Source organism: Chanos chanos, chromosome 3 (assembly GCF_902362185.1).
Source record: "Chanos chanos chromosome 3, fChaCha1.1, whole genome shotgun sequence".
In the NCBI taxonomy this organism is placed as follows: Eukaryota; Metazoa; Chordata; class Actinopteri; order Gonorynchiformes; family Chanidae; genus Chanos; species Chanos chanos.
The window spans coordinates 37,938,436-37,963,437 of NC_044497.1; the positions used below are offsets into that span (position 1 = coordinate 37,938,436).

Consider the following 25,002-nt stretch of genomic DNA (forward strand, 5'->3'; position numbering starts at 1 on the left):
TTAAAATTAATATAGACTCAGAAAAATTTCAACTTTTGAAACTTTTTTTTCCAAATTGATATTGTGTTTGGATAAATAAATAAATAAATAGTATTGTGAGTCACGAAGACTGAACAGTGTGAGACCCACATCTGAAAATTTGTTTTATATTCGCTTTGTCAGAGAGTTCAGCCAGACTGAGCAGAAATCATCTCTGTAGTCTGAGTTATGACTATATCTCTGTGCTCCTCTGGCTAATTAAGTGCTAATGACAGCTTCCCATGTACTCTGGCTGAGTGTATGAGTGAATATGTACAGACTTAATAACAGAATACTGACTACCTTTTTTTCAGATTAATATGGCCCCTACAAATGCACAATGTCTAGAATCATTTGGAGAGGGGCATCTCTTGGACAATGCAGAGCTTCCTTTCCCATTTTTGGTGTGTTTATGTTTGAGTTTCTGTGTGAGTAAGGGATGTCCAAGTCAAGTGGCTATAAGCATTTTCTCTCTGCTGCATATCACTGAGGTTATTTCTAGAAAATGAACAGTATGTTAATTAAATTGTATTTAGCTCTGAAGTGCATGGCAGATATTGCTTGGATAATGATATGATGATATTTAATTTCAAAGAGAGCATATACAGAAATAAGTTGTGTAAATTATAATTTCAAAATGCACCACGTATATGGAAAACCACAATGAAAGCTGAACCTTAAAGGACTCCTCAAAGTATTCTTGGACACAGTAGAAAATAACAGCATGAAGCATAAGTCATTAATAACTTGAATCTGGTGAAGTTGGGTGCAAGTGTGTGAGGAGTTTAATAGTAGATCCCGTTCATGGAAAACAGTATAAGAATATTACTGACCAGATCTCCTGTCCTTGTTGCTCCCATATTACTGTTGGCCACTCCCATGCCCGCCCACTGAGGGGAGAAGTAATGAATGCCACCTGTATCTGCTGCTGTTGCATCTGCTCTCATTGTCTTTGCATTTGCTTTTGTTCTCAAGTCAGAAGTTGAGATTGTCGGATGAGTACTTGTTGGATATCAAACCACTCTGTTGCATCCATGATGGTGGCAAAATGTAATGTCTTAAATGACTTGGAGAATCTGGTTATGTTGGCTGCAAGTAAGTAAGGAGTTTAATAGCAGATCACATGCCCAGAGAACAATACAACGAGAAACATCAACTAAAAACCATATACACAAATGATGAACTATAGAATTACAGGGAACTGGGAATATTTTAGAATACATAGAAGACTTGCTAAAGCTAACCATTAGGCTTCGCAAAAGAGACATGAAAGTAATAGTCTATTTATGCGGCTTAGCAGGAACATTGATAATCAGGAACAGGTGATTAAAATTCTGGTGAGGTGGAGCGTGGCGTTGCTGACACAGGTGCAGCAGCAGGAGGTATGATAGCATCTAAAAAAAGAATCAGAGTGCATAAGTTTGAAAATGAGAAATCTTCATTCATTCATTCATTCATTCATTCATTTGTTCATTCATTCATTCATTCATTCATTTGTTCATTCATTCATTCATTCCAAACACTCAACCCAACACATATCCTCTGTAGTGATTCTCCAAATATCAGGGAAAGAGTAATAGAGCTTAAGATTGACTTATTAAATATGTTCAGCATCTTACAACTGTGTAACTTTGATAAGCTAAACACACGGCCCCCATTTATGACTTACTGCATTAAGCTGTAATTATCATAGGTAGTAGTGTGTATACTAACAGCTCAATGATATTCCAAAATTATTTATTATATATTAAAAACATTATTCAAAAATTGAACTTGGTTGTTTTTAAATTTTGCCAAACAATATTAGTTGGATCACAGAAAACAAACTGCCTTTACAATCTTTCTGAATGTGATGTGCAGGTGGTGAAAAATGAGCTAGAAACAGAAACTTCATTCTCTTCACAACACAGTGCCTGCCAGCTGTCTGTTTGCACATATAAGACAGATACATCTGGCTCTGAATGCTGATTGGCTGGAACACATTTAGAGCAACAGCAACAGCTTCACATATTACTCTGCTGACTTACAGGTTATCAAGACGACTCTTGGTGAGGGTGAAGAGTCTCAATTAAACTTTTTTGCCACATAGGGACGTCTGGTGTTGGGAACTTAAAAATGATTTAAAAATGTGTGTGTGTGTGTGTGTGTGTGTGTGCGTTTGTGTGTGTGTGATCCTGTGGATTTCATACATTTATAATATACCTGAATGAACTCAATTATAATATAATTAAGGGCTTATTTGGCATTTTCATATCCCTTATTTTGCATGTTCATATCCATGCATTATACATTTATTGTCACCTTGGTTTGAACATAAAGTCTAACAACAACTTGATTAATTTATTTAAAATGAAAAAGAAGACATTTAAAAAGACCAGATCTAAAATCAATTCAACTTTACCCTGGGGTCAATACATTTATTTTGTCTCATTATTAATAGTAAATTTTGACTGTGAGGTTTCTTTACATAATCCCCTACCCAGGTGGTCCCACTATCCTAAAAAGATCAGATGTGATGAAGTCATCATATTTGTCAGGAACAGACAGAAAAACTGGATGCATGAGCAGGATAAGCCTTTATTGCCAGGGGTTTCTCAGACTCAAGCCAAAGGGCATGACAATATCAGTGTAATGTCAGCCAATAGTGGGCAGCCACTCAGGAAATTATTGCCATTATTGCATGGGATGATGTGGAAAGTCAATCTACAACAACGTCATATTAATACAGGGTTCTGAGTGTCTTTCTGTGCTGGACCCCGTCTTTGGAATCAGTGATTTAAAAGGTTTTCTGTCTTCTTCTTTCCGAATATTCATATAAAAAGAACAACAACAAAGAACACTTTCATGTAAAAGAGCAACAACAAAGAACACTTTCATGTAACTGTCCAAGTAAAATGAGTTTCTATATTATTATTCTAGAAACTTTGTTGAACTATGGCTGTTGTTATAGGTAAAACTAAATTCAGACACTAGTGAATGTAATTACTTCGACAGATTGTGAGCAACTATAGAGGAGTTCACACAAGTAAATCTGTGTTGTCTCTAACTACACATTAACCCTAATATAATCCCTCAGCACAGGGATGGATTTGAATGGGGTTGCGTCAAGGCTTGGCAATTCGTAAAGCTACTTAACTGAAAGTTTAATTACAGAGTGACAGGAATACAGATTCTTCACTTTCACCTCTCTGCCTAGCAACCAAGAAAATAACTATACACGGAGCGACAAACATAGAGAGCATGGGCTGGAACACACTATGGAGTGTTCATTCTCGGCTTTGTGTCACAGGAGAGGAGGACAGAACAATCAACCCCATGCTGAACTAGCATTAAACTAACGTTGCCCCAATGTTTGGATGAATGTGATGAGTAATAAGCAGTTTAGGCTTATTATTCAGATAGTAAATTACAGTGTGTCAGTCCTGAAGTCTGTAATTGCAAAATCCCAGTTTGAGTTTCAGCGCAATGTGGAGTATTGCATGACTACATTTAATCGGTAAATGTGTTAGGGTGTGTGTGATTTTCAGACAGGAGCAGTGGTAGGATGTAGGATGCTTGTAAAGGTTTTGGTTACTGCGTGTGTGTATGCGTGTGTGTGTGTGTGTTTGACAGGCATGTGCGGTCAGGGTAGGCGGTGCCTACCCTGTGATAATTTAATCATGCAACAAATTCATAACAACATATCAAAATCTCACTCTAGTTACAAGCATGTTGTTATAACATATTTTTAATGATATTTTTATGTCCTTGTCCTTTTTAAGTCCTTAAACTTCTAAGAGCGAAATGCCGTATAGCGCACAAACTCGCCTACTTGTTCAATGGGGAGGGTCTGCTTTCTTTAGGACTGCCTTTAACGTTGTGAATTTTGGAATTTGCGCATACGTATTGCGTAGCTTAAGGCAAAATCAACAGACGAGGAAAAGCACTGCTTATGGTGGGAGTGCGAGCCAGTCATAACCATCTAGGTGCTAAATTGCTACAATGTCAGAGATATTTGTGCTCTCAATAAAGCAAGCTAGCTCATTTGAATGTGAGAAGCTTAGCTACACTTCAGCGCGAAATCATTAATGTCAACCATCGTACGTCTTCAGAGTTTTAATAAACTGGATTACCAGCAAAAATTCCTTGTGTTCCTCTTTTTAGTTAATGTTTCAACAATATTTACAAAGAGTATCTCATAACTGCTGTTTGTAGTGACTGTAATGAAATTCACAGTGGTTTGGGAGGCAATGGTGTTCCTTAGTCATTTCACAGTCATCAAAAACCATATAAAACAAGAAAAAAGTACTTCATTTACACTTTGACAATATTTTTATTTAGGTTTTGATTGGAAATGTAGTTCAGCCAGAGGGGCACAGTATTCTAGAATTCTGTCTAGAAGAGTTAAGAAGGATCAGATTTCTATAAAACATTAGAGAGTACAAAAGGATGTAGTTTAGATTTGTGAATGCCCACTGCCTACCCAGCCACTGACCTCACAGCACGTCACTGGTGTGTGTGTGTGTGTGTGTGTGTGTGTGAGTGAGTGCAGAGCATGACACTGAGCTTGAGTCTGATGTTAAATTCAAAAAAAAAAAAAAAACAACAAAAAAAAAAATCTGTTTCTCATTAGTAGTTGCGGGAACTTCACATCCATTATCCATTTACAAGAGAATTTATTTTGATGACAGGGATTAGAGTAGTAATGTGTGCACAGTTTATGTAATCTGTGCTGTGTAATGTTGTTGGAGGTTGTGGCTTTGTGTGTCTAAGGTTGATTGATGAGGTGCATGGTTGGCAGCCTTGGCTGGATAAATGGCCATTTGGTGTGCATGTGTCTCACTCTTCATGATAAATGTGTGTAAGTGTGTGTATTCACTCTCTGGCTGACTGACTGACTGACTAACTGGAGGCTGTGTGTGTGTTTGTTGTTAAGGGAACGTGAGTGATCATGCTGTGTGTCAAAGTGTTATAGTCAAGCATTTTGGTTCCTTACTCATTAGACCTGGACATCCATCAAAGCTAAATTTCAGTGCAGAAATAACAGTGAGCTCACATGAAATATCACAGCATGCCTACATCATGCTTACATCACAAAACATGCTTTCATCACAGCATAACTACTTCATGTTTACATCACAAAACATGCTTTCATCACAGCATGCCTACATCACGCTTACATCACAAAACATGATTACATTACGCATACATCACAAAACATGATTACATCACGCTTACATCACAAAACATGCTTTCATCACAGCATGCCTACATCACGCTTACATCACAAAATATGCTTTCATCACAGCATAACTACATCACATTTACATCACAAAACATGCTTTCATCACAGCATGCCTACATCACGCTTAAATCACAAAACATGCTTTCATCACAGCATGCCTACATCATGCTTACATCACAAAACATGCTTTCATCACAGCATGCCTACATCACACGTACATCACAAAACATGATTACATCACGCTTACATCACAAAACATGATTACATCACGTTTACATCACAAAATATGCTTTCATCACGGCATAACTACATCACATTTACATCACAAAACATGCTTTCATCACAGCATGCCTACATCACAAAATATGTTTTCATCACAGCATGCCTGCATCACGCTTACATCACAAAACATGCTTTCATCACAGCATGCCTACATCATGTTTACATCACAAAACATGATTACATCACAGCATGCCTAAATCACGCTTACATTACAGGACGTGCTTTCATCACAGCATGCCTACATCATGTTTACATCACAAAACATGATTACATCACAGCATGCCTAAATCACGCTTACATCCGGGATGTGCTTTCATCACAGCACCTTTTTTATGACACCACAGAGTCAAGCAGCTCACCTCTGGAAGCTGCAAGAGCTTAAGTAACAACTGAGTTCAATTACACTGATGTTGATGATGATGATTGAATTATTATTATTATTATTATTATTATTATTATTATTATTATTAATATTATTATTGCTACTACTAACAGTTAATGGCTGAAGCATCTCAGCACCTCTCAGCGAATTCGCTCCCTCGCATGCCCTGATAAGACAAAGCATAATCAGCAGAAAAAAAACATGAAATATCTTCTATCTCAAAATTATTATTTAATAACTAGAATCACAAATTATCATCTCAGGATTCTGATTAGGGTCGCGGGGGGTGCTGGACCCTATCTCAGCGCTCATAGGGCAAAGGCGGGGAAACACCCTGGACAAGTCACCAGTCCATTGCAGGGCAGACACACAGACAAACACTCACACACACATTCATACCTAGGGGCAATGTAGTGTTTCAAAATCGACTAACCTGCATGTCTTTGGACTGTGGGATGAAACTAGAATCAGCTTGTTAGCATATGTTAAAAAATAAATCTAACTGACTATTGATTGTGAGCTGTGAGACAGATGGTTAGTGACAGCATAGCAGTAGCCCAGTAGTACTAAACCATACAAAGGCAGAACAGAGTAAGTTCAGTTAAGTCCCTATACAGTTCAGTGATGGCTACAACCCAAAAAAAGTCATTTCACCTTTGTTGCTCCAATTATTACATTGTTGATTTCTAATGAGGTAAACGCTCATTACATTAAAAGATGATGTAACATAAAGATGCTACAACATTTTTATGATGTAACACATAAAAATTGCCGGTACTGTTCTTTGCTGAACTATTACTTCACAATATGTAAAGGGCCATCTTCAAGGTAGAACGCAGAAACTGCCATTAAAAGGCGAAACATTGGGCCAAATTAAAGAATTAAAATGAAAAATTCTTCAGTAATGGCCAGCATATGATGCCATCTTCAGTGATCTACCAACCATTAATTTGCATGGATAATAAAAGAAACATTAAAATCTTTTTAACTTACTTTTGCTGTAGTGAGGCAGTAAGTGCCTCCAAGTTTTTTTTCAAGAAACCATCAGTGAGAGAGCAGAGATATCTTTAAACTTATGTGAGCAAAGCTAGGGGGAAGGTGATAATAAAAAATAATGAAAGAATATAAAAGCCAAAATTGAATGTCAGTGACATCTGGCATGTTTCTCTCGTGGCAGGGTGCACAACTGTTGAAGAATCATCTGTAAACCATCTGTAACTCATTAATAGTCATTATTCATTAGTAATTCATCAGTAGAATTGCCAATTGCTGATTGCCAATTTCTAAGCATTTGCAAACATTGCAAATACTTTGTTAAGAATTGTGCTGTTACCTATTAGAATGTAAATGATCACTATATTACTATAAATAATTCAGGACACTAGTCCATTTAGACAAGCAAATTTCAATAATGATTAAAGTATGAGGAAATTTCTGTACTCCCTGAAGTTAGTAGAGTTCAAGTGTGTGAAGAAACACCTGCAGATACAGATAAAATGTAATGGTATTTGATAATAATGACCAAAGAAAGAAAATGACACTGTGAATGGGTAAATAACAAAGACAAACATAATAAACGAAGGTGCACTAAAATGGTATGACCTGTTTTGTTGTTGTTGTTGTTGTTGTTGTTGTTGTTTGTTTGCGTTGTTTTGTTTTAGTACAGCAAAATACAAGGTACTAGAAATTCCAAAGCTATTAAAGGAAAGGGTGAAGTGAAAAGAATCTCTTAACAGTCCATACAGTATGAGCATGATCATCAGTAGCTAACCTAACTACCAAAACAAATGTCATAGAGAAAGCTGGTTAACAATGGTTGTTCCCACTGAGTTTGAGACAGGTCTTGGTAATTCTGTTCTCATGACAAGGAAGCAGACACAAAGGTCAGCTTCAGTATTGCGGAATTCCAAGATGTATAAAGCCCTGATGTCTAACATCAGTGTAACATCACCTACATCAGTGTAACATCACCTACATCAGTGTAACATCGCCTACATCAGTGTAACATCGCCTACATCAGTGTAACATCGCCTACATCAGTGTAACATCGCCTACATCAGTGTAACATCGCCTACATCAGTGTAACATCGCCTACATCAGTGTAACATCACCTACATCAGTGCAACATCACCTACATCAGTGTAACATCGCCTACATCAGTGTAACATCACCTGCATCAGGGCAACATCACCTACATCACTGTAACATCACCTACATCAGTGTAACATCGCCTACATCAGTGTAACATCACCTGCATCAGGGCAACATCACCTACATCAGTGCAACATCACCTACATCAGTGTAACATCACCTACATCAGTGTAACATCACCTACATCAGTGCAACATCACCTACATCAGTGTAACATCACCTAAGATTCACTCATTTGGACACAAGACTTGGTACCAGTTCTAATACCTGGTTCCAACCCATCCATGTACAAAGGTATATTTTCATTGTAATATTGCAATTCAGGCAGTATCGTTTGGCTGTTAAAGAGTCTTGTTCCTTTTTCTTGAGGTAGTGAATTTTTTTCTTTTTAAAAAAAAGTTTGTAACACAAGACTTGAGGTTATGGGCTTACAAGTTTCCTGGGCTTGTGAACGTGCAAATGAATCATGTGTTTGCAGGACCTATTTTATGATTTCCATCATGAATTTAGCTTTCAGGTGACTAAACAAATATCATGTCCGCGCCGTGAGACCTGAGGTTATGGGCTTACAAGTTTCCTGGGCTTGTGAACATGCAAATGTCTCCATAACAAAAAAAAATAGCATCAAAGGAAACATGTAGACTAAGATGTATATGGTGAATTTTCAATTTAGTATTCACTAGTGGAATATGTCCTTTTGAGAACAGTTTCAATGTACTGCATGTTGAACAAGGCAAATGGGGAATCCTTGGTGGCTTGAATTATGAATCTAACTTATATTCATCCTGTATAAGTAACTCCACCCTGGCTTGATGCAAAGACTTAGGACTTTTACTGCACATCAAAAGGCTTTTTTTCCCACACGTTAAATGAGCTTTGTCTTTGCTAATGGCACAGCAATGACCTGTGAGATTCTGGTTGCTTCCATCTTCCATCCACATGCAGTAGTATGCATGCAAAAACATATTATTCCCAGAGACCAAAATGATGAAGAGGGTGGATTTACAAAGGGTGATACATCACCCTGCCTGCTCAAAGGCTGTGACAGCGCATGCAGACATGCCGTTTGTTTGTCGATTGTGTCTGTGTAATGAATTATTGCTAAAGGTTGCCATTTATGTTCCAGTGTGAAAAACTTTCTGCACTCAAACTTGTGTCTTTTCAATTACTCAGTCAAGGCTTTATCAGAACCAGAATCGAAAAGCCTCTTATATAAATTTTGTTGGCTCCATTTCATATTACAGCAGGATTGACAGAGAGGCCTGTAAGGCATCCACATATCTTAGTGCAGATAATAACACGCATTTGCAACCACAGAGTATTGATTGCCTTAGACTCATCTTTGATCTTCTGTTAGCTCTCTTGACACTCCAATCCACTACTATTATAGCCATTAACTGCCACTACACAAGAGTGTCTGTTACAACAGATAAAGAGATCTCAGACTGCAGAAGATGGGGATCTTCGCACTTCAAGTTCATCTGTATATTTCCTTTGGTTGGAAAAAACTGTTAAATATAAAGCTTATGATTATGGGTAACATTATAAACCTGAGTTTGTCATAGATTTAAAAAGTTAAATCATCCAAAGATTTTAAGTACCTCAAATTATCTGTGATTCTATTCACCCTGTGGTCATTGTGCTTTTTAAAACCTCTAGATAGGTCAAGTAGTACAGGAGGAGAGAGAGAGAGAGAGAGAGAGAGAGAGAGGAGAGAGAGAGTCTATAGTACTTGTGAAAATAAAGAGGATCATCACAAACATCATAAAGATCTGATTCAGTCTATGTTTTTTTTTTTTTTTCGTTAGTTCTAATTCTTTTTTTTTCTTTTTTTAGTTTTATTCTGCCAAGAGACAAAGAAGGAGAAAAAAAAGAGAGAGAGAGAGAGAGAGAGCACAAACCTGCAGGCAAGAGGGAAAGACATGTTTAAAAAGGAAAGGCAGATTTTCAGTGAAGCCTAGGGAGGGAGGGAGGCATAAATGCAGAGAGATAAGACGAGGAAGAAGTTAAAAGTTCCTCCTCCTCTTCCTTCCTCCTCCTCTTCCTCCTCCTCCTCCACTGTCATGAGGGAGCAAAAATCTGTCTCTGTCTACTCTCTAACTCACCCTTCAGGCCTTACCTTCTCTTTAGTCATACGTAAAACACAGAACTGAATTAAATAAAATGGAGCTTAGACAGATACAATCATTTAGATCTTATATAAATCCACATGTTTCAAGGCAGTGACTTAGTGTTATCTGAGGTTCTTTTGAGGTTGTTTGCTGATTCTGTTGTGATTTTTTTCACTCCCCAGGTATTGCTGGTAATCCTGTGGTCTTCAATGTGAACGGGGACGCTCCTGGCCGATATGAGATCTACCAGTACCAGATAAATAACAACACAGCTGAGTACAAGATCATTGGCCACTGGACCGATCAGCTCCAGCTATATGTAGGATTCACTTTTGGTTCTGCAATTTTCACACTGTGTGGTTCAGCAATCTATATGTATACAATATACAAGTATACAGTGTACACTAACATACAGTATATTTCCACACATGTAATTTAAGTAGACATAATCTGCATTCAGTCTTACACATAAATACTATAACCATAAATTGAAGTCTTTTAGGAAACTTTTATAATAATGCATGAGTAGGAGTTTGTGAATCAATGGAATCATTTATCTCTGGTCTTATACGTTCTGACCTATGAGTAAGAATAAGTTAGCATATTTCCCTTTATTTCAATCTGTCATATCAGAATAATTTTTAATTTTCATATGAGAAAGATGATAAATAGAACATAAGTTGTAATACTATTCTGTATTGTAAGATAGCTATTTTCAAAGAGAAACATGCTTTAGTTGAGATATATATTTTGATCTTTTTAAATGGCATAAACTGTCAGAAACACTTTCATTTTAGTTTCCCATTTCATGACTTTGAAAGTCCTTTGAAATGATGTTAATCCACCAAAAGTTAATTGAATTGTTCTCTCACATGCAAAACTTTTTTTTTTTTCAAATTGCCCCTACACAAACAAAATAATTATTGCCAGACAGTCTAAATGACCCTGTTTTTCTGTTTTACTCATTTACCACATAGAGGAGATAAACTTTCAAATTACATTTTAATCCTAATTCTAATTAGACAATGCCTATTGAAGTTACACCACTAAAGACACATCCACTATTTCTGCGAATAATTAAAATTTGGAACCAGCTCCAGACTTTCAAAAGAGTGTTTGTGAAAGTCAGTCTATTTATGCTTAATACATACAGGCTTTCCACAGGTTCTGTTAATAAATAGAGGCATTATTAAGTATCTGAACGCCTAATAGGGAAAAACTTGAAAGTAAAATTTTGGTCATAATCTAATTTGTGTATGTGGACAGGTTTCATGAGATCGCATGTCAAGTTTTTGAGGTTGAGCATATATATATATATATATATGCATATGATGAAAACAGCTTTTTCATCTTTGATTTTATTATGCTGTGTGTGTACATTCTATGGAGGGTGAAAACAGCATTTACTTAAACCCAGATCATAATGCATCAAGTGAAAGTAATATAAAATAATATACTGGATTAATATCGGTGTGTTTCAGTCACTCAGACATCCATGTTGTGCAAACTCCAACTTTGCTGAAAACAGCACAGAGAAAACATCCTTACAAGTGATAGCCCACTGAGGGTCATGTTTGATGTTTTCTTCACAAAAGCAAGTGCTCTGCAGACAATATGTAGACAAACCTTGGATTTGCTCCAAATTCAGGAGGTCATGCCTTCTTTAGGAAATCATCAACCAAGCCAGGTCTTTAAAATATTGCTGATGTTTCAGTTAGCTTAGCTCAAACACAGATTAAATTTACCAGTGATAGCACCAGAACTAATATTGCCAATATATATATATATATATATATATATATATATATATATATATATATTTTTTTTTTTTAAGGGTGTTTTTTTATCCACTATGAATAAGCAGCTGGATATTGACATCTATAACTTAGAGTGTTTAATTTAGATAGAGCCAAGACAGTAATGTGGGGCCTTGAAAACTGTCCATTGAAAGCTCAGGGTCAGTAACTGTATAGAATGAGGGGGTAGTTTGCTACAAGATGCTACTTCATGGAGGACATGCAGACTGATACCTTTCTGAGAGATATTTTTAAGACATAACCATACCAAAAGCACCATGATTATACCAATATTTATTTATGAATTTGACTTTCAGTGGCTATGACACTAACCAGTATTCTTCATCTGAACCTCCCTAGCTCAGAACAACAAAAATGTTACCATATTTGTTTAACAAATATCCTGAAAATTCAGGCTTTGTGGCTTATGGGTGCAGGGCAACTAACTGATTGGAGAGGGTAACCTATCAAAATGTAATTCCATTTTGTCAAGTGAAAGACAGCTTTAAAATGAAAATTCAAATGCTTTTTGAAATACAATTACTTTCACTTGATGCATTATGACATGAATCTTGTCACATTGATATGACTGAAAGGGTAACTCATGATTTGATAAATCGTGATTTAAACTTAAATAAATCTTATCTCAGTACCTAGCTGTATTCAGTGTACTGATTTGTGCAGAGCTAACATCGTCCTAATTGCATAATGAGGATAGTTTTTCACCTGTGCACCTGTGTTTCCAGGATAAGAACATTCAGTGGCCAGGTGGATCTCGCCAGGTGCCCACCTCCATATGCAGCCAGCCGTGCCGCCCAGGAGAGCGTAAGAAAACAGTGAAGGGTATTCCGTGCTGCTGGCTCTGTGAACGCTGTGATGGATACCAGTACCAGGCTGACACCTACACCTGCAAGATGTGCCGTTTTGATCTGCGGCCCAACGAGAACCACACAGCGTGCCAGCCCATACCTATCGTTAAACTGGAGTGGAGCTCACCCTGGGCAGTGGTGCCTGTCTTCATTGCCATCCTGGGCATCATGGCCACGCTGTTTGTGGTTGTAACCTTTGTTCGTTATAATGACACGCCCATCGTTAAAGCCTCTGGAAGAGAGCTGAGCTACGTCTTACTAACAGGAATCTTCCTTTGTTACGCCACCACTTTCCTTATGATCTCAGCACCTGATGTGGGCATCTGCTCTCTCCGCCGGATCTTTCTGGGCCTGGGAATGAGCATAAGCTATGCTGCGCTTCTTACCAAAACAAACCGCATCTACCGAATCTTTGAACAGGGCAAAAAATCTGTTAGCGCACCGCGGTTCATCAGCCCAGCTTCCCAGCTGGTTATCACTTTCAGCCTGATCTCGGTGCAGCTGCTGGGAGTTTGTGTCTGGTTTGTTATGGATCCTTCACAAGCTATCATTGATTATGAGGATCAACGCACAGCTAATCCAAAGCTAGCGCGCGGTGTGTTAAAATGCGACATCTCTGACCTGTCTCTGATCTGTCTGCTGGGCTACAGCATGCTGCTCATGGTAACCTGCACCGTTTATGCCATTAAGACCCGTGGAGTCCCTGAGACCTTCAATGAGGCCAAACCTATTGGCTTCACCATGTACACAACCTGCATTATCTGGCTAGCCTTCATCCCTATCTTCTTTGGCACCTCCCAGTCCACTGAGAAGGTTAGATAATGCCTTAATAACAAACTTGTTCTTACCAAAAGCTTTTCATTTATGAGAAGATAATGAATGTAATGAGCTAATTAGTTAAAGGACTGCAGGAGACCTTACAAACCGGTTACATACAAAATCCAGACTGGAAAAATCATTCCAGAAAACTTTTATATGGTAGATTATCCTCATGTTTGAATGATGCTAGTCATCACTCAAATTCTTGCAAATGCTGGTGCATAAGAGAAACAAACAGCCCAATTAAACACTGCCAACCCACTGACAGTTTGTTCCAAGTGAATGCAGCCTACTGAGATGAAAATGACCTGCATAAAGAGCTCTTGTTTAACATAATTCATTGGTGCTGGTGTATGCCTCTTCCATCTATCATTGTGAAAGGGCTGTTTCGGCTCTTATAGAAGGATTGCAGGAATTTGTTAGTTTGCTTCTATGAATGAAACAAATCTCATCGTGTTTGTTTGGTTCATTTTCTTGACTCTACTTGATACATATATTGACTTTTTCCTTCATTGAGAGATGATGTCATGCAAAAATAGAGTTACATTAATGTTACGAAATAGGACAGTCTAACTGAACAGGTGATTTATATAATTACTACGTTTATAAGAAATTACTGAAATATACAAAACCTTTCCCTATTTCTGTTGGTAAAATATACTGATAATTTTCACTAAAAACCATAGTCTGTAAAGTCTGTAGGGTGGTACTGTTTGTAGTCCACGGATACTCAAAGCCTTGAGCCCAAGGGACATTTTTGGAGAATAATATTAGGTCCAGGAGCAGTAGTTGTAATTGCAGGGCAGTAGTAGTAAATTATTTTTCTTTTTGCCTGCTTTATTGTCCATCAATAACATTTTCTAGCTACCACCCAGGTCACTCAAAATGAAGCAGCTGCGCTCTTTCCTGAGAAGTTGCTGAAGCTGTTACAATGGTTATGGAGGCTTTGTATGAATATGACAAAACAACACTCCTTTCTTTTCTGGCTGTCCTACACAGCGGGGAAACTCAATAGAAGTTAGGATGTTTGATTTTGTAGTGGCATCTGATATTGGTGACCTTGAGAACCAAAACTAAATCAAACCAAATCAAACATGGTGGACCAGTACTGGTATGAGTTTTATGAGCCATTTTGTACTTAATTGTTGGTTTTCGCTATTTATGTTATCGACTGCAGGGCTAACTGAACTGTCACCTGTCAGTGGTTTACAGACGGAGGCAGTAGCCTATCTGAAACAATTACAGATGTCTGATTCATCAACTGGGCTGAAATGCTCTTTGAGGTCTGTGTTAAATGTGTGTGCTACTTAAAAACAGCGTAGGCTTACCTGCAATTTAAGATGTCAGTATATAAATATACAGTAAAATGTAAAACATTGTGGGGTTTTGTTTCATAAGATAAAAATTGGTTCAGACTTTGCGTAACAGTGTTGTAGTCTGGAGGCACTATAGGGTATAGTGACTGTGAGTTGGAATGACTATATGAAGCAGGCACTGTCCGTTCTAGTCTGTGGTGTCTGGTAGAGGTAGGAACTATGTAATGGGTGAAGGGTGTGTAATGGGTGAAGGGTGTGTTGACTGTCAGTTGTAGATGATAGTCTGCAGCCACTGTAGGTTGTAGGGTCTGTGAGTCATAGTGGTTGTAGTCTATGGTTACTGTAGGCTGTGAATCAAAGTAAGTATATTCTATAGTGATTGTGGGTTGTAGTGATTTTGAGTGTGAGAATTTTGTTTAGTGACTCCAGAATTTAGTGACTAAAGCATGCAGTGATTGTAGCATGGAGACACTATAAGAAGGTTTTCAACAACTATAATCTCCTTTCCTATCAGATTACTGGGCCCATACATTTTCATCACACAGTCTTAAGTACTGTGTAGCCTGCAGCTATTGTCAGGAGCAAAACAAATGCACATTCAGTTTGCCTTATTGTAGTATTTCTGTCATAAGAAAAGCTCATTTGGCAGCAATATGTTATACAAACACACATGTGTGCAGACATGCAAATAGTGAATGAACAATTCAAAGCTTATACCATTCATGTGTGTCATGAAAAAAAAAACATGATTACAAAAACAATCCACCAGATCTGATTCTCTCAGGGTGTTTAGTTTGTATTGTACTGAAGAATACAGAGGTGTGGTGGGTGAATACAGGGAGATACAGAGTGAGAAAGAGAGAGAGAGAGAGAAAAGAAAAGAGGTGAACATGGTAGCAGGTGTATGATAGGAGTCTGACAGGAGGTGATAAGGGTGTGTTAATTGTGTCATTGTTGCTCCTCTAATGGCAAGTGCAGAGAAACACGTTGCTGTCTGTGTGGTTGATAAAAAAGACGAGTGCGGTGATTGGCAGTGGCATTGGGTGAGAGTTAACCATGCATGGAGCCAGCCTCAACCCGGACGCCTATCTGACACAAACACACAGAGAGGGTGGAATTCTGCTTTCTTTATCTTCTCAACCAACACTAAACATCCGACAAAGATGTTTGGGTGGGGGAGGTTTGAAAACTTTTTTTTTTTTTTTTCCATTGAAGTGGTGCTTAAACTTCTCAGAAATTATCATTCCAAATGTTCAATAATTTAAAAAAAAGAAAAATTCAAATTAAGACGAGTACAGTCCGCAGTTGCTTTCATTAATTTCCCAATTTAATCTCTCTTCTTGGCAGAGCTTGGTAAATGAACAGGTGCCAGTGAAAATGGAAGATAAAAGCTCACTTATCAATTAGTTGATTAATTTTGTCAAGGGAAACTGACAGAAACCTTGATCATATATTAATTAATTTCAGGAGCAGAATGTATTGTGATTGCATACAAGCTTTTGCATATCTGAAAGGGAATTTGGTGTGAGAGCTTTATCTTAGGAAATTAAATAATTTGTTTCCACATAGAATCTAATTCACTGAACAGATTTTTCTCAAGAACAATTGCCTCAAAGTCTAGAGATATAGAGCTCTGTAAACCTTAACAACATAAAGTCCACCATCACAGGTTACAGTCAAAATTAGACATGACTTAATTAGTAACTCAAAACTTAAGTGGTTATCTGGTCACAATTTTGATTTTAAAGTTGTATTTCATGGTATTGTTTTGGAAATATATTATGTAAAAGTAAAATGAAAACATCCCCTAACCATTGAATATTATCACACATAAGAGAAACTAATCAAATTGGTGCCTCACTATTTTAGCAGATGAGTGTTTGTTGTGAAAGGTGACAGGTTTGTGGGTATTTACATGAAATATTTTATCTGGCTTTTTGGGTGTGTGGCATTGTCATTAGACTGGCAGAACCTGAGTGATTCTGAGTGACAAGTGTGAAATTGTGTTAGCTTGGCAATCGTTAAGAAAGAGGGGCTTCATTAAATGTGATGACATAAATGTGATGACGTCTGACATCAGGATTCCAGAGCCTGCCACTCAGAACTGAGACAGCATGCAGAGAGGCGGGCCTTCAGATGACTGACAAGTGAATTCCTTCTGGGAGACCAGTAAAGTAACAATGAGAGGGGCCGTGCTTGTCACTTCTTCTGAGGGTTGATGTTGTCTGTATTTATTAGTTGGTCTTGTAGATGTTCCCTGCTGTTGTTTTTGTCTTGACAATCTGTGATGTGCTCAGCCACTGTAAAAATGGATAATTAGAGATGGCATTTAGGTAAACTCCGTTTGAACGACAGATACTGCTATGCAGAAAATGTTCCCTGGTAAATTGTTCCATGGTATCGGATCCACGGTGTATAAACTCAGTCCTGTTTTCTGAAGTTTTAGACAGGGCGTGAATATTGTGTGCAGTATCAGGCATGCTGTTCAAAGAAGCTTTCGAGTTGTCAAATGGGCTTAGGTGTGATAAAATTATTAATTACACATTTACCAAAAAATACCCTGTTGTACATACTTCAGTCTAGATATATCTTCCCAGGAATGACATATGCATGTGTGCATCACTGTATTGGTGTTCATATATCTTTTTAACTGTAGGGTTTGAGTGTGGATTTGTTGTAACTAATTATTTAATGTCTTTTGGCTGTTTCATTTTTCTGAGGGTTTATTTTTACATGTTGTAATTTAGCCTGGGTCCACATGGTGTTCACAGAGGTGTGTCTCAGCTGAGTGAGTCCCTCCTCCTACACTCCTCACAAGTCCCATAGAACTCAAACCCTGAGGGCTTTCCTCATATGCTATAGTCATACAACATGCTAGTCTCCAATAAACACAAAAAAGAAACATAAACAAATAGAAGTGCAGTGACAGCAAATAAGATCCCAGCTCTTACAGAGGGAAAAATATCACATACTAAGAAAAGCTGGAATGGGTTACACAAGGCATAAATACACAACACATAAACAATGTTAGCAACAGGCAAAAAATAGAGAGACTTTATTTACTCAGTACAGAACGCTAAAGAAAAAAAAATAAAAGATGAACTCAATTTGGTTCAATAAACTTCATCTATTGCTTAGAGGCAGACGTTAGAGATGTCAGCTGCAGAAAATAAATACTTACAGTACATTTAACAGATTAAAAACAGAGCAATTTTCAGTGAGGTATTAGGTCTACCTTTGTGTTTGATTGGATAGCTTCCTGCTCTTCAAATATAATGATAGTTAATGACTTAATCATCTCTCTCTCGCTCTCTCTCTCTCTTTCTCTCTCCCTTCCTCTGTGCAGATGTACATCCAGACAACGACACTGACCATCTCTGTGAGCCTGAGTGCCTCTGTGTCTCTAGGAATGCTCTACATGCCTAAAGTCTACGTGGTTCTGTTCCATCCAGAGCAAAATGTTCCCAAACGTAACCGAAGCCTGAAGGCAGTGGTCACCGCTGCCACCATGTCCAACAAATTCACCCCGAAAGGTGGCCTGCGACCAAATGGGGAGGCCAAATCAGAATTATGTGAGAGTCTGGAGACACAAGGTGAGCTCTGATGAGAGGGAACAGAGGAGGTAGGAGTGAGAAAGATCAAAATGAAACAGGCAGAAGCAAAGGGATTCAAATAAATATGGCAGCCTAGGGCAGGCAGTTATTAGGGCTCTACTGATCTGTTCTTTGGAGTCTCAAAGTCATCTTTCATTTTTATGGAAAAGAGGACAGTGTATGCATAAACACACGTTACTTTTAATGTAAAAATGTAATACATATCTCTGTCATTTAACAGCTCAGCAGCCCTTGGTAATTACCCAATTCTGAACATGATTCATTTTTTCCCCCGTTCTGTCATGTAGTAGTAAGCATCACTCCAGGACTAGACAAGATAGTGCAGAACAAGAAAACGGAGAAAAAGAGTCCATGCGAAGAATAATCCAGCAGGACTATGGTCCAGGAGAATTAAGATCACTTTCATGTTCGGTTGGCTACACTTTTGTTTTCGAGCCAAAGTGAAAGGCTCGAACTGAGACGATGACAGTCTTCCTGCTGCTGTACTAAATACTGGTAGCAACTGCAGTCACATCTGGAAATCAGCAATATTGAGATACTCCTTTTTCACTAGAACTGGTGATGATTTCCAATTGAAGAAGACATCTCTAAATCTGTGGTCATATGCCTGATATCCAAGAACTGTGACTCATACTAAGTGGAAGTCTAATCTCCCTAAAGTCTAATGTCACTGTGGAGATTCTTCTCTGACTCTCTTTCAGTTGAATCCTTTGTCTGTAAAGCCGTTGCAGCACATGAATGTCCAGGAACTGTAGCACACATTTGTAGAGAGAAAAAAATGATGGTAAACTGCAAGAAAAGACAAGAGTGACATTTTAACTATAGTCTCATTGCCTCAAGGAAAGCCTTGAAGGTCAACAAAGTAGGCTATTAATTAAACATCCAACAATTAATCAACAAAGCAATTCATTAATCTACACAGACACAATGTATCCTCTTTGATCAAGACCTTGTTTACTTTAAATCTTTAATGAAGCTACGAACGAGGTGAGATTGATTAGAGAGAGAGAGAGAGAGAGAGAGAGGTGAGATGGGAGAGGGAGAGCCCCATCCTTTGGCAATCCTTGCGTTTTTTGTTCATAGTGAGGGCCTTTTGTGGGCCCCACTTGTCTAGCTCTAACTCCTGCTCTGTGTGTGTGTGTGCCAGATGGTAGCGAGGGAGGGGACATCTGTGAGGGGCTGTAGACACCCAGGTAATGATTCCATGCCTGCCCACTTTACTTTGCACAGTCTGTGCCTGCCTGGGCCACCAGCAGTTTCCCAGCAAAGCCATCACTGAAACCTCCCCTAGTTTAAGCCTGGCACTTGAAGCTCCCCTATCCTGCTTACTCTACCATGCACAATGCGGTTAATAGCCACTCTTAGCATGTGTGCTATGTGTGGATACACCTACAGTTTGTGCCCATTCAAGTATGAGCAACTTGTTGGCAAAACTGATTATTTCTGTAATACACAAATGATTTGGTCAAGTTTTAATTAAACTTCACACTCACGCTACGACCCTGCACAAACCCTCCACTTATTCCACCGAAACCCCCCTTTCTGTTTGTCCCAAACCATTCCGAATATTCCACTCAAATCCCCATCCTATTCCTAAACCCGTCCATCTACCCTACCTTAATCTCAGTGTGATTTCCCTCCCCATCCTCCTCCGTCTGAAACTTATTTGCTGATCCCTCTGAATGGCCATCATTGGATAGTGATAGCCAGGTTTGGGCTGTAATTTGTTTGCTGTGTTGACAAACTGTGGAGTGTGCTGTAATGGGACAAACAACAGCAATAAGCAGTAGCAGCCAGAGGACAGATGGAACTGCCAGCTCCAATTTTCTTAGGACCATCTATTTTTTTTTTTTTTGTCTCAGCCTACCCGCACATAAATATTAAATAAGATTCATTTATCAGAGTTTGGCGGTGGTAGGAGGGGGGCATTAAAATGGTCGGATTGTCGCTCCTTCGTCTTCTTGTGTTAGAGATCTGTCAGATAAACACCCGCTACAATGTTAGCTCTCAGAGCCAGCCAATAAGAGCACTGTTCTCCATGCTAGGCAGCTGATCGGAGTGGTCATCTAGCTGGGTGGTCAGGCAGATTGTACATTTATTTACAGACGACATGCATAAACATGCATATACAATGGCATAGACACCCCCCCCCAACCCCACTTATACACACACACACAGACACACACACACACACAGATGTACACATACAGAACAGGCGTGCACACACACAGAATAAGCGTATTCTGTGTAACTAATCCAGATCTCCAATTCTTAACATTGCCCTAATTCTACATCTCAGATAGACCATAGCTCACTTTATCTCAGATCGATCAAGTTTTTCATGTTATATACAATGAACTCAGTGAATTTAGCCTGTTCTTTCCGGAGCTTTACAACCAGTTACATAACAGGATTATATTTCTGTAAGTGGAATAAACAATATGGTGACTATGTACCATTGAATTTTACACCATTTCAACTGTATCACCTAAAAAAACCTTTCAACTGCTGGCCCTCTGTAGGTCTGTACTCTGAGGTGCTCTGGGAAATACCGATGTGTTTTGCTGCAGTTTGTCTCAGTGTGATCATAGTACGCTACAGTCAGCCCTCCGTATCCGCGGGTTCTGCATCCGCGAATTTGCCCAACCGCGGATCGAAAGTTCCACAAAGCAAAACTTGAATTTACCACGCGGCAAGGACTACGCTGAATCCGCACGAATGAAGTGATGTGTCGACATACTCTGCTGTAACCTCCCGCAATTTCACAGACCCTCAGTCTCGCTCCAGCACTGAGCATTGTTCGCCTCGTGTCTCGTTCGTTCGCTACTTGAGTTTTAAAACATTTATGTTTTCTCTATTTATAACTGTATTTTATATATATACTTGTATTTTAAATATTCTGTGTTTTTTTCTATGTATTTCTCTTTCAGGTCATTAAATGAAAGCAATCTGTAAGTGTAGAAAGAAAGAAAAGGTTACGTGGTTGCTGACATGTATTGTATAGTTAGGCCTAGGATGACTGCGTCTGTACTTTTTTGTTTTTTTCTTTTTTGTCATTATTCCCAAAACAATACAGTATAACAACTATTTGCATAGCATTTATGTTGTATTAGGTATTATAAGTAATCTATAGATGATTTAAAGTATACGGGAGGATGCGCATCGGTTATATGCAGATACTAAGCTATTTTATATAAGGGACTTGAGCATCTGCGGATTTTGGTGTCCGCGGGAAGTCCTGGAACCAATCCGGCGCGGATACGGAGGGCCGACTGTATCTTCCATTCAGCCTCTCCTTCCTCAGCCCACAGTGCTTCATTCCCACTCTCAGCCTGAAAAGTGATATACAGACAGATAAGCAGACAGATGGACAGGCAGACAAGATAGACAGACATACAGACATGTTTGCAGTCCCCAGGAATATTATCAAATGCCATCAAAAAAAAAAAAAAAACAATATGATGTGATGTGACAGGCAGAAGTCAATAAGTTAAACTTGAAAAACTTGTTTGAGAAAGCCCTTCTAACTTAGCCATCACAATACACAACATTTTCTCAGTCAATATTCCCTTTTATCTTTGGGCAACCAGTACGATCCAATCACCTGTCAGCATGTTGAAAGACACACTGTGGAATCAATGCACGCAATGATTTCTGCAAGGTTTCTGTGGAGACAGTGCTGCATGCTTTGCTCAGTGCACTGAATGTGAGATGGAGGCATGCTTGTATATGAAGATATATACAAAGTTTTGCAGATGGGCAGGTGGTGCAGCAACACAATATGCAACATACACAACTATTAAAGCATTTAATCAAACACTGGGGATATTCTCTGTTAAGGTGACTGAATCAAACATTTTCCCCCTGGGTTTGAATACACACACGTCAAATAACTTCAGCAGGACTGAAACGTTGAAAGTCTAAATCTCTGAGTTTGCAAAGTATGGTCGCATCCTACTGTTTCATTACTCTCAATGTTTCATTATGGCTTTTCATTGAACTATCTATGATAGTGTGAATACATGCAGATTTCTAGACAAATTTAAGCATGTTTTCACTTAAGTAAAGGCAGTTCTGGTTAAATGAGTTTATTTGTCTCTAGGTCAGAATATCAGAGCAGTCCAGAGCATTTGATGTGGTTGAGTAAAAGTAATATGTAATCATGTAAAGCACAGAGATGGATTGTTTTTCTCAGTTCACACTATTCATATTAATTATTTTGTTATCATTTTCAGTTTACTCTCCTTTTCTCAACTCAGTCAGACATTACACTAATTAAAGCTAGGAGCCATGCTCTAGTGCTAAACCTGTTGTTCTGACACAAGAGCCAACATTCTAATACATGAACCACTGTTGTGGTGTGGTGGTTTTTCTCACATGTTACTCTGTGTCTCTGTCTCTCCACAGCATTGGCCTCGAAGCAAACATATATTAGCTACAGTAACCATGCTATTTAAGGGTCAGAGGAGGCGTACTCTCATCTGGCCTCGGGGCCTTTCATCGCAAAACACTAAACCAGAAATCAGACGCTACAAATGTGGAAAACGGACATTAGACCATCACTGCAAGCAGTAAGGATGAAGCACAGAGCGACGTGGATGTATGGCTGTTTTAGAAGGCCCACACAAGGCACTGAGAGCCTCTGGGAAAGATCCCATGGGGTTTTGTACCAGACTGGACAATGGTGTTCTACCTACTCCACGTCATATTTTTCCACAATAACAACAGACAGAATGACGTGAAGCCTGGTTTTTCCTCTGGAGTTCAAATCATACCTCTCTCTTCTCTGTCTTTGTCTATCTCTGTCTCTATCCCTCTCTTTCTCTCTCCTTACAGCTATCACTCTCTGAAGTTATCTTCTCCAAAACACATTTTTAGCAGATCGTATTTGATGAAAATATGATGTGTGTGAGTTTGTATTTGAAATTGAGAATTTGCATTTGTGTGTGCATGAGAGAGAGTACATTTTATGTGTGTGTGTGTGTGTGTGTGTGTGTGTGTGTGTGTGGCTGTGTCTGTGGCTGTGTCTGTGGCTGTGTGTGTATCTGTGTGTGTGCTGTGCAGTAATATTAATCACAATCCAGAATATTCTACGGTGAATGTGAAGGGCTGTGATGACATCGTCTGAGTACCACTTCTGTTTTTCTTAAGCTGCTTCAACACCACTAGCCGATCTTTAAATCACATTCACTGATAACCTCTACTGACTAACCAGTCAAATGAATTATTTGATTTGAAGACATTTCTTTTTTGCTTTAGAACCAAGAGATCTTTGAACATTCACAGAATGGCAGATCAGATTTTTTCTCACTTTCCAGTGATACTGATATGATGAAAAAACTGGCAGCATTGAACAGTCCCTTTCTCTGCAGATGTAAAGCATGTGTGTGCTTTGTTGTAAAAGTCTTTGGAATGCAAAATGTTTAAAGACTTTAGTTCACTGTTTAAATGGTGTCACCCCTGGAGTGCCCACAATGCCCAGGGACTCCACATCACGGTTTAGTGCCAAACCATGCTCATTGAGATACTATGATCAATACATGAGCAGCACCAAAAACACCAGTGACTTGTTGTCATTATATGGTGAATAAATTGCGTTAGCTCTGTGTCTGAGATACTGAGTCACCTCGTACTGACGTGGTTTTGTAATCTAAGTTGCCTCAAAGCAAACACTGCAGTCATGCAGTTGTCGACTCCAATCCCACCCCAACTCGCATACTAATTGTCTCAGATATATTTATGATGTGTTCACTATCCGTGGGAACGAATCAACTCTCAAAAAGAAGCTGCCTTCAAGCCCAAGTTTGGTCCAGCCCTGATATAAGAATATCTACTCGATTCTGCTCTGATCTGCAGCACATCCTCTAATCTGTATATGAAATATGACCAAAACTATCTCATGCTGGCAGACTCACTCAACATCTAGAGTTAAAGCAGCAAGTGGAAGCACCACCCATTTCTTTTGTTTGTCTTGACTGCCTCTGTAAAACACATAGGTGGTGTTGTTATTTTAAAGCAGGTGAATTTAATCTTGTGTTGTGTTTTAACTTGGTGTGAAATGGCACTAGTTTAATTATGCTGTGGTCTAACATCATTGACATGAATGGTGATTAGCTACAGTGAGAGTTACCTCTAAAAATAACAGCTGTAAACATGTATGGCAGGATTTTATGAAACTGTCTGGGCATGAAACCTGAGATTCTATGGTTTGTTAAGCCCTAGAAGGAAAATTAATGACTAATCGTAAATAACTGCTAACAAAGTGTTTGCCAGGGGAGTGAAAATCTTTCTTTCCTTTGTGAGTTTCAGCTGTTTGTTTCAATGAGATGACTAAAAGAACACTGGTGTTGCAACAAAAAGTTGTTATTTTTCCAATTTTGGTTTTGAAGTATTTGTGGGTTTGTTTGTAACTGTGTACAT

At 38.6% G+C, this 25,002-nt stretch overlaps 1 protein-coding gene across 1 annotated transcript in view; it reads left to right on the forward strand.

Moving 5' to 3' along the window:
• Nucleotides 1-23,039, forward strand: part of LOC115806968 (metabotropic glutamate receptor 4-like) — a 155,567-nt gene extending 132,528 nt beyond the window's left edge. Inside the window, exons 7-10 of the mRNA XM_030767827.1 lie at nt 10,351-10,487; nt 12,711-13,646; nt 18,315-18,561; nt 22,990-23,039. Of these exons, the coding sequence (XP_030623687.1) occupies nt 10,351-10,487; nt 12,711-13,646; nt 18,315-18,561; nt 22,990-23,039 (1,370 nt within the window). The remainder of the gene's footprint in view (nt 1-10,350; nt 10,488-12,710; nt 13,647-18,314; nt 18,562-22,989) is intronic.
• Nucleotides 23,040-25,002: the final 1,963 nt, after the last annotated feature.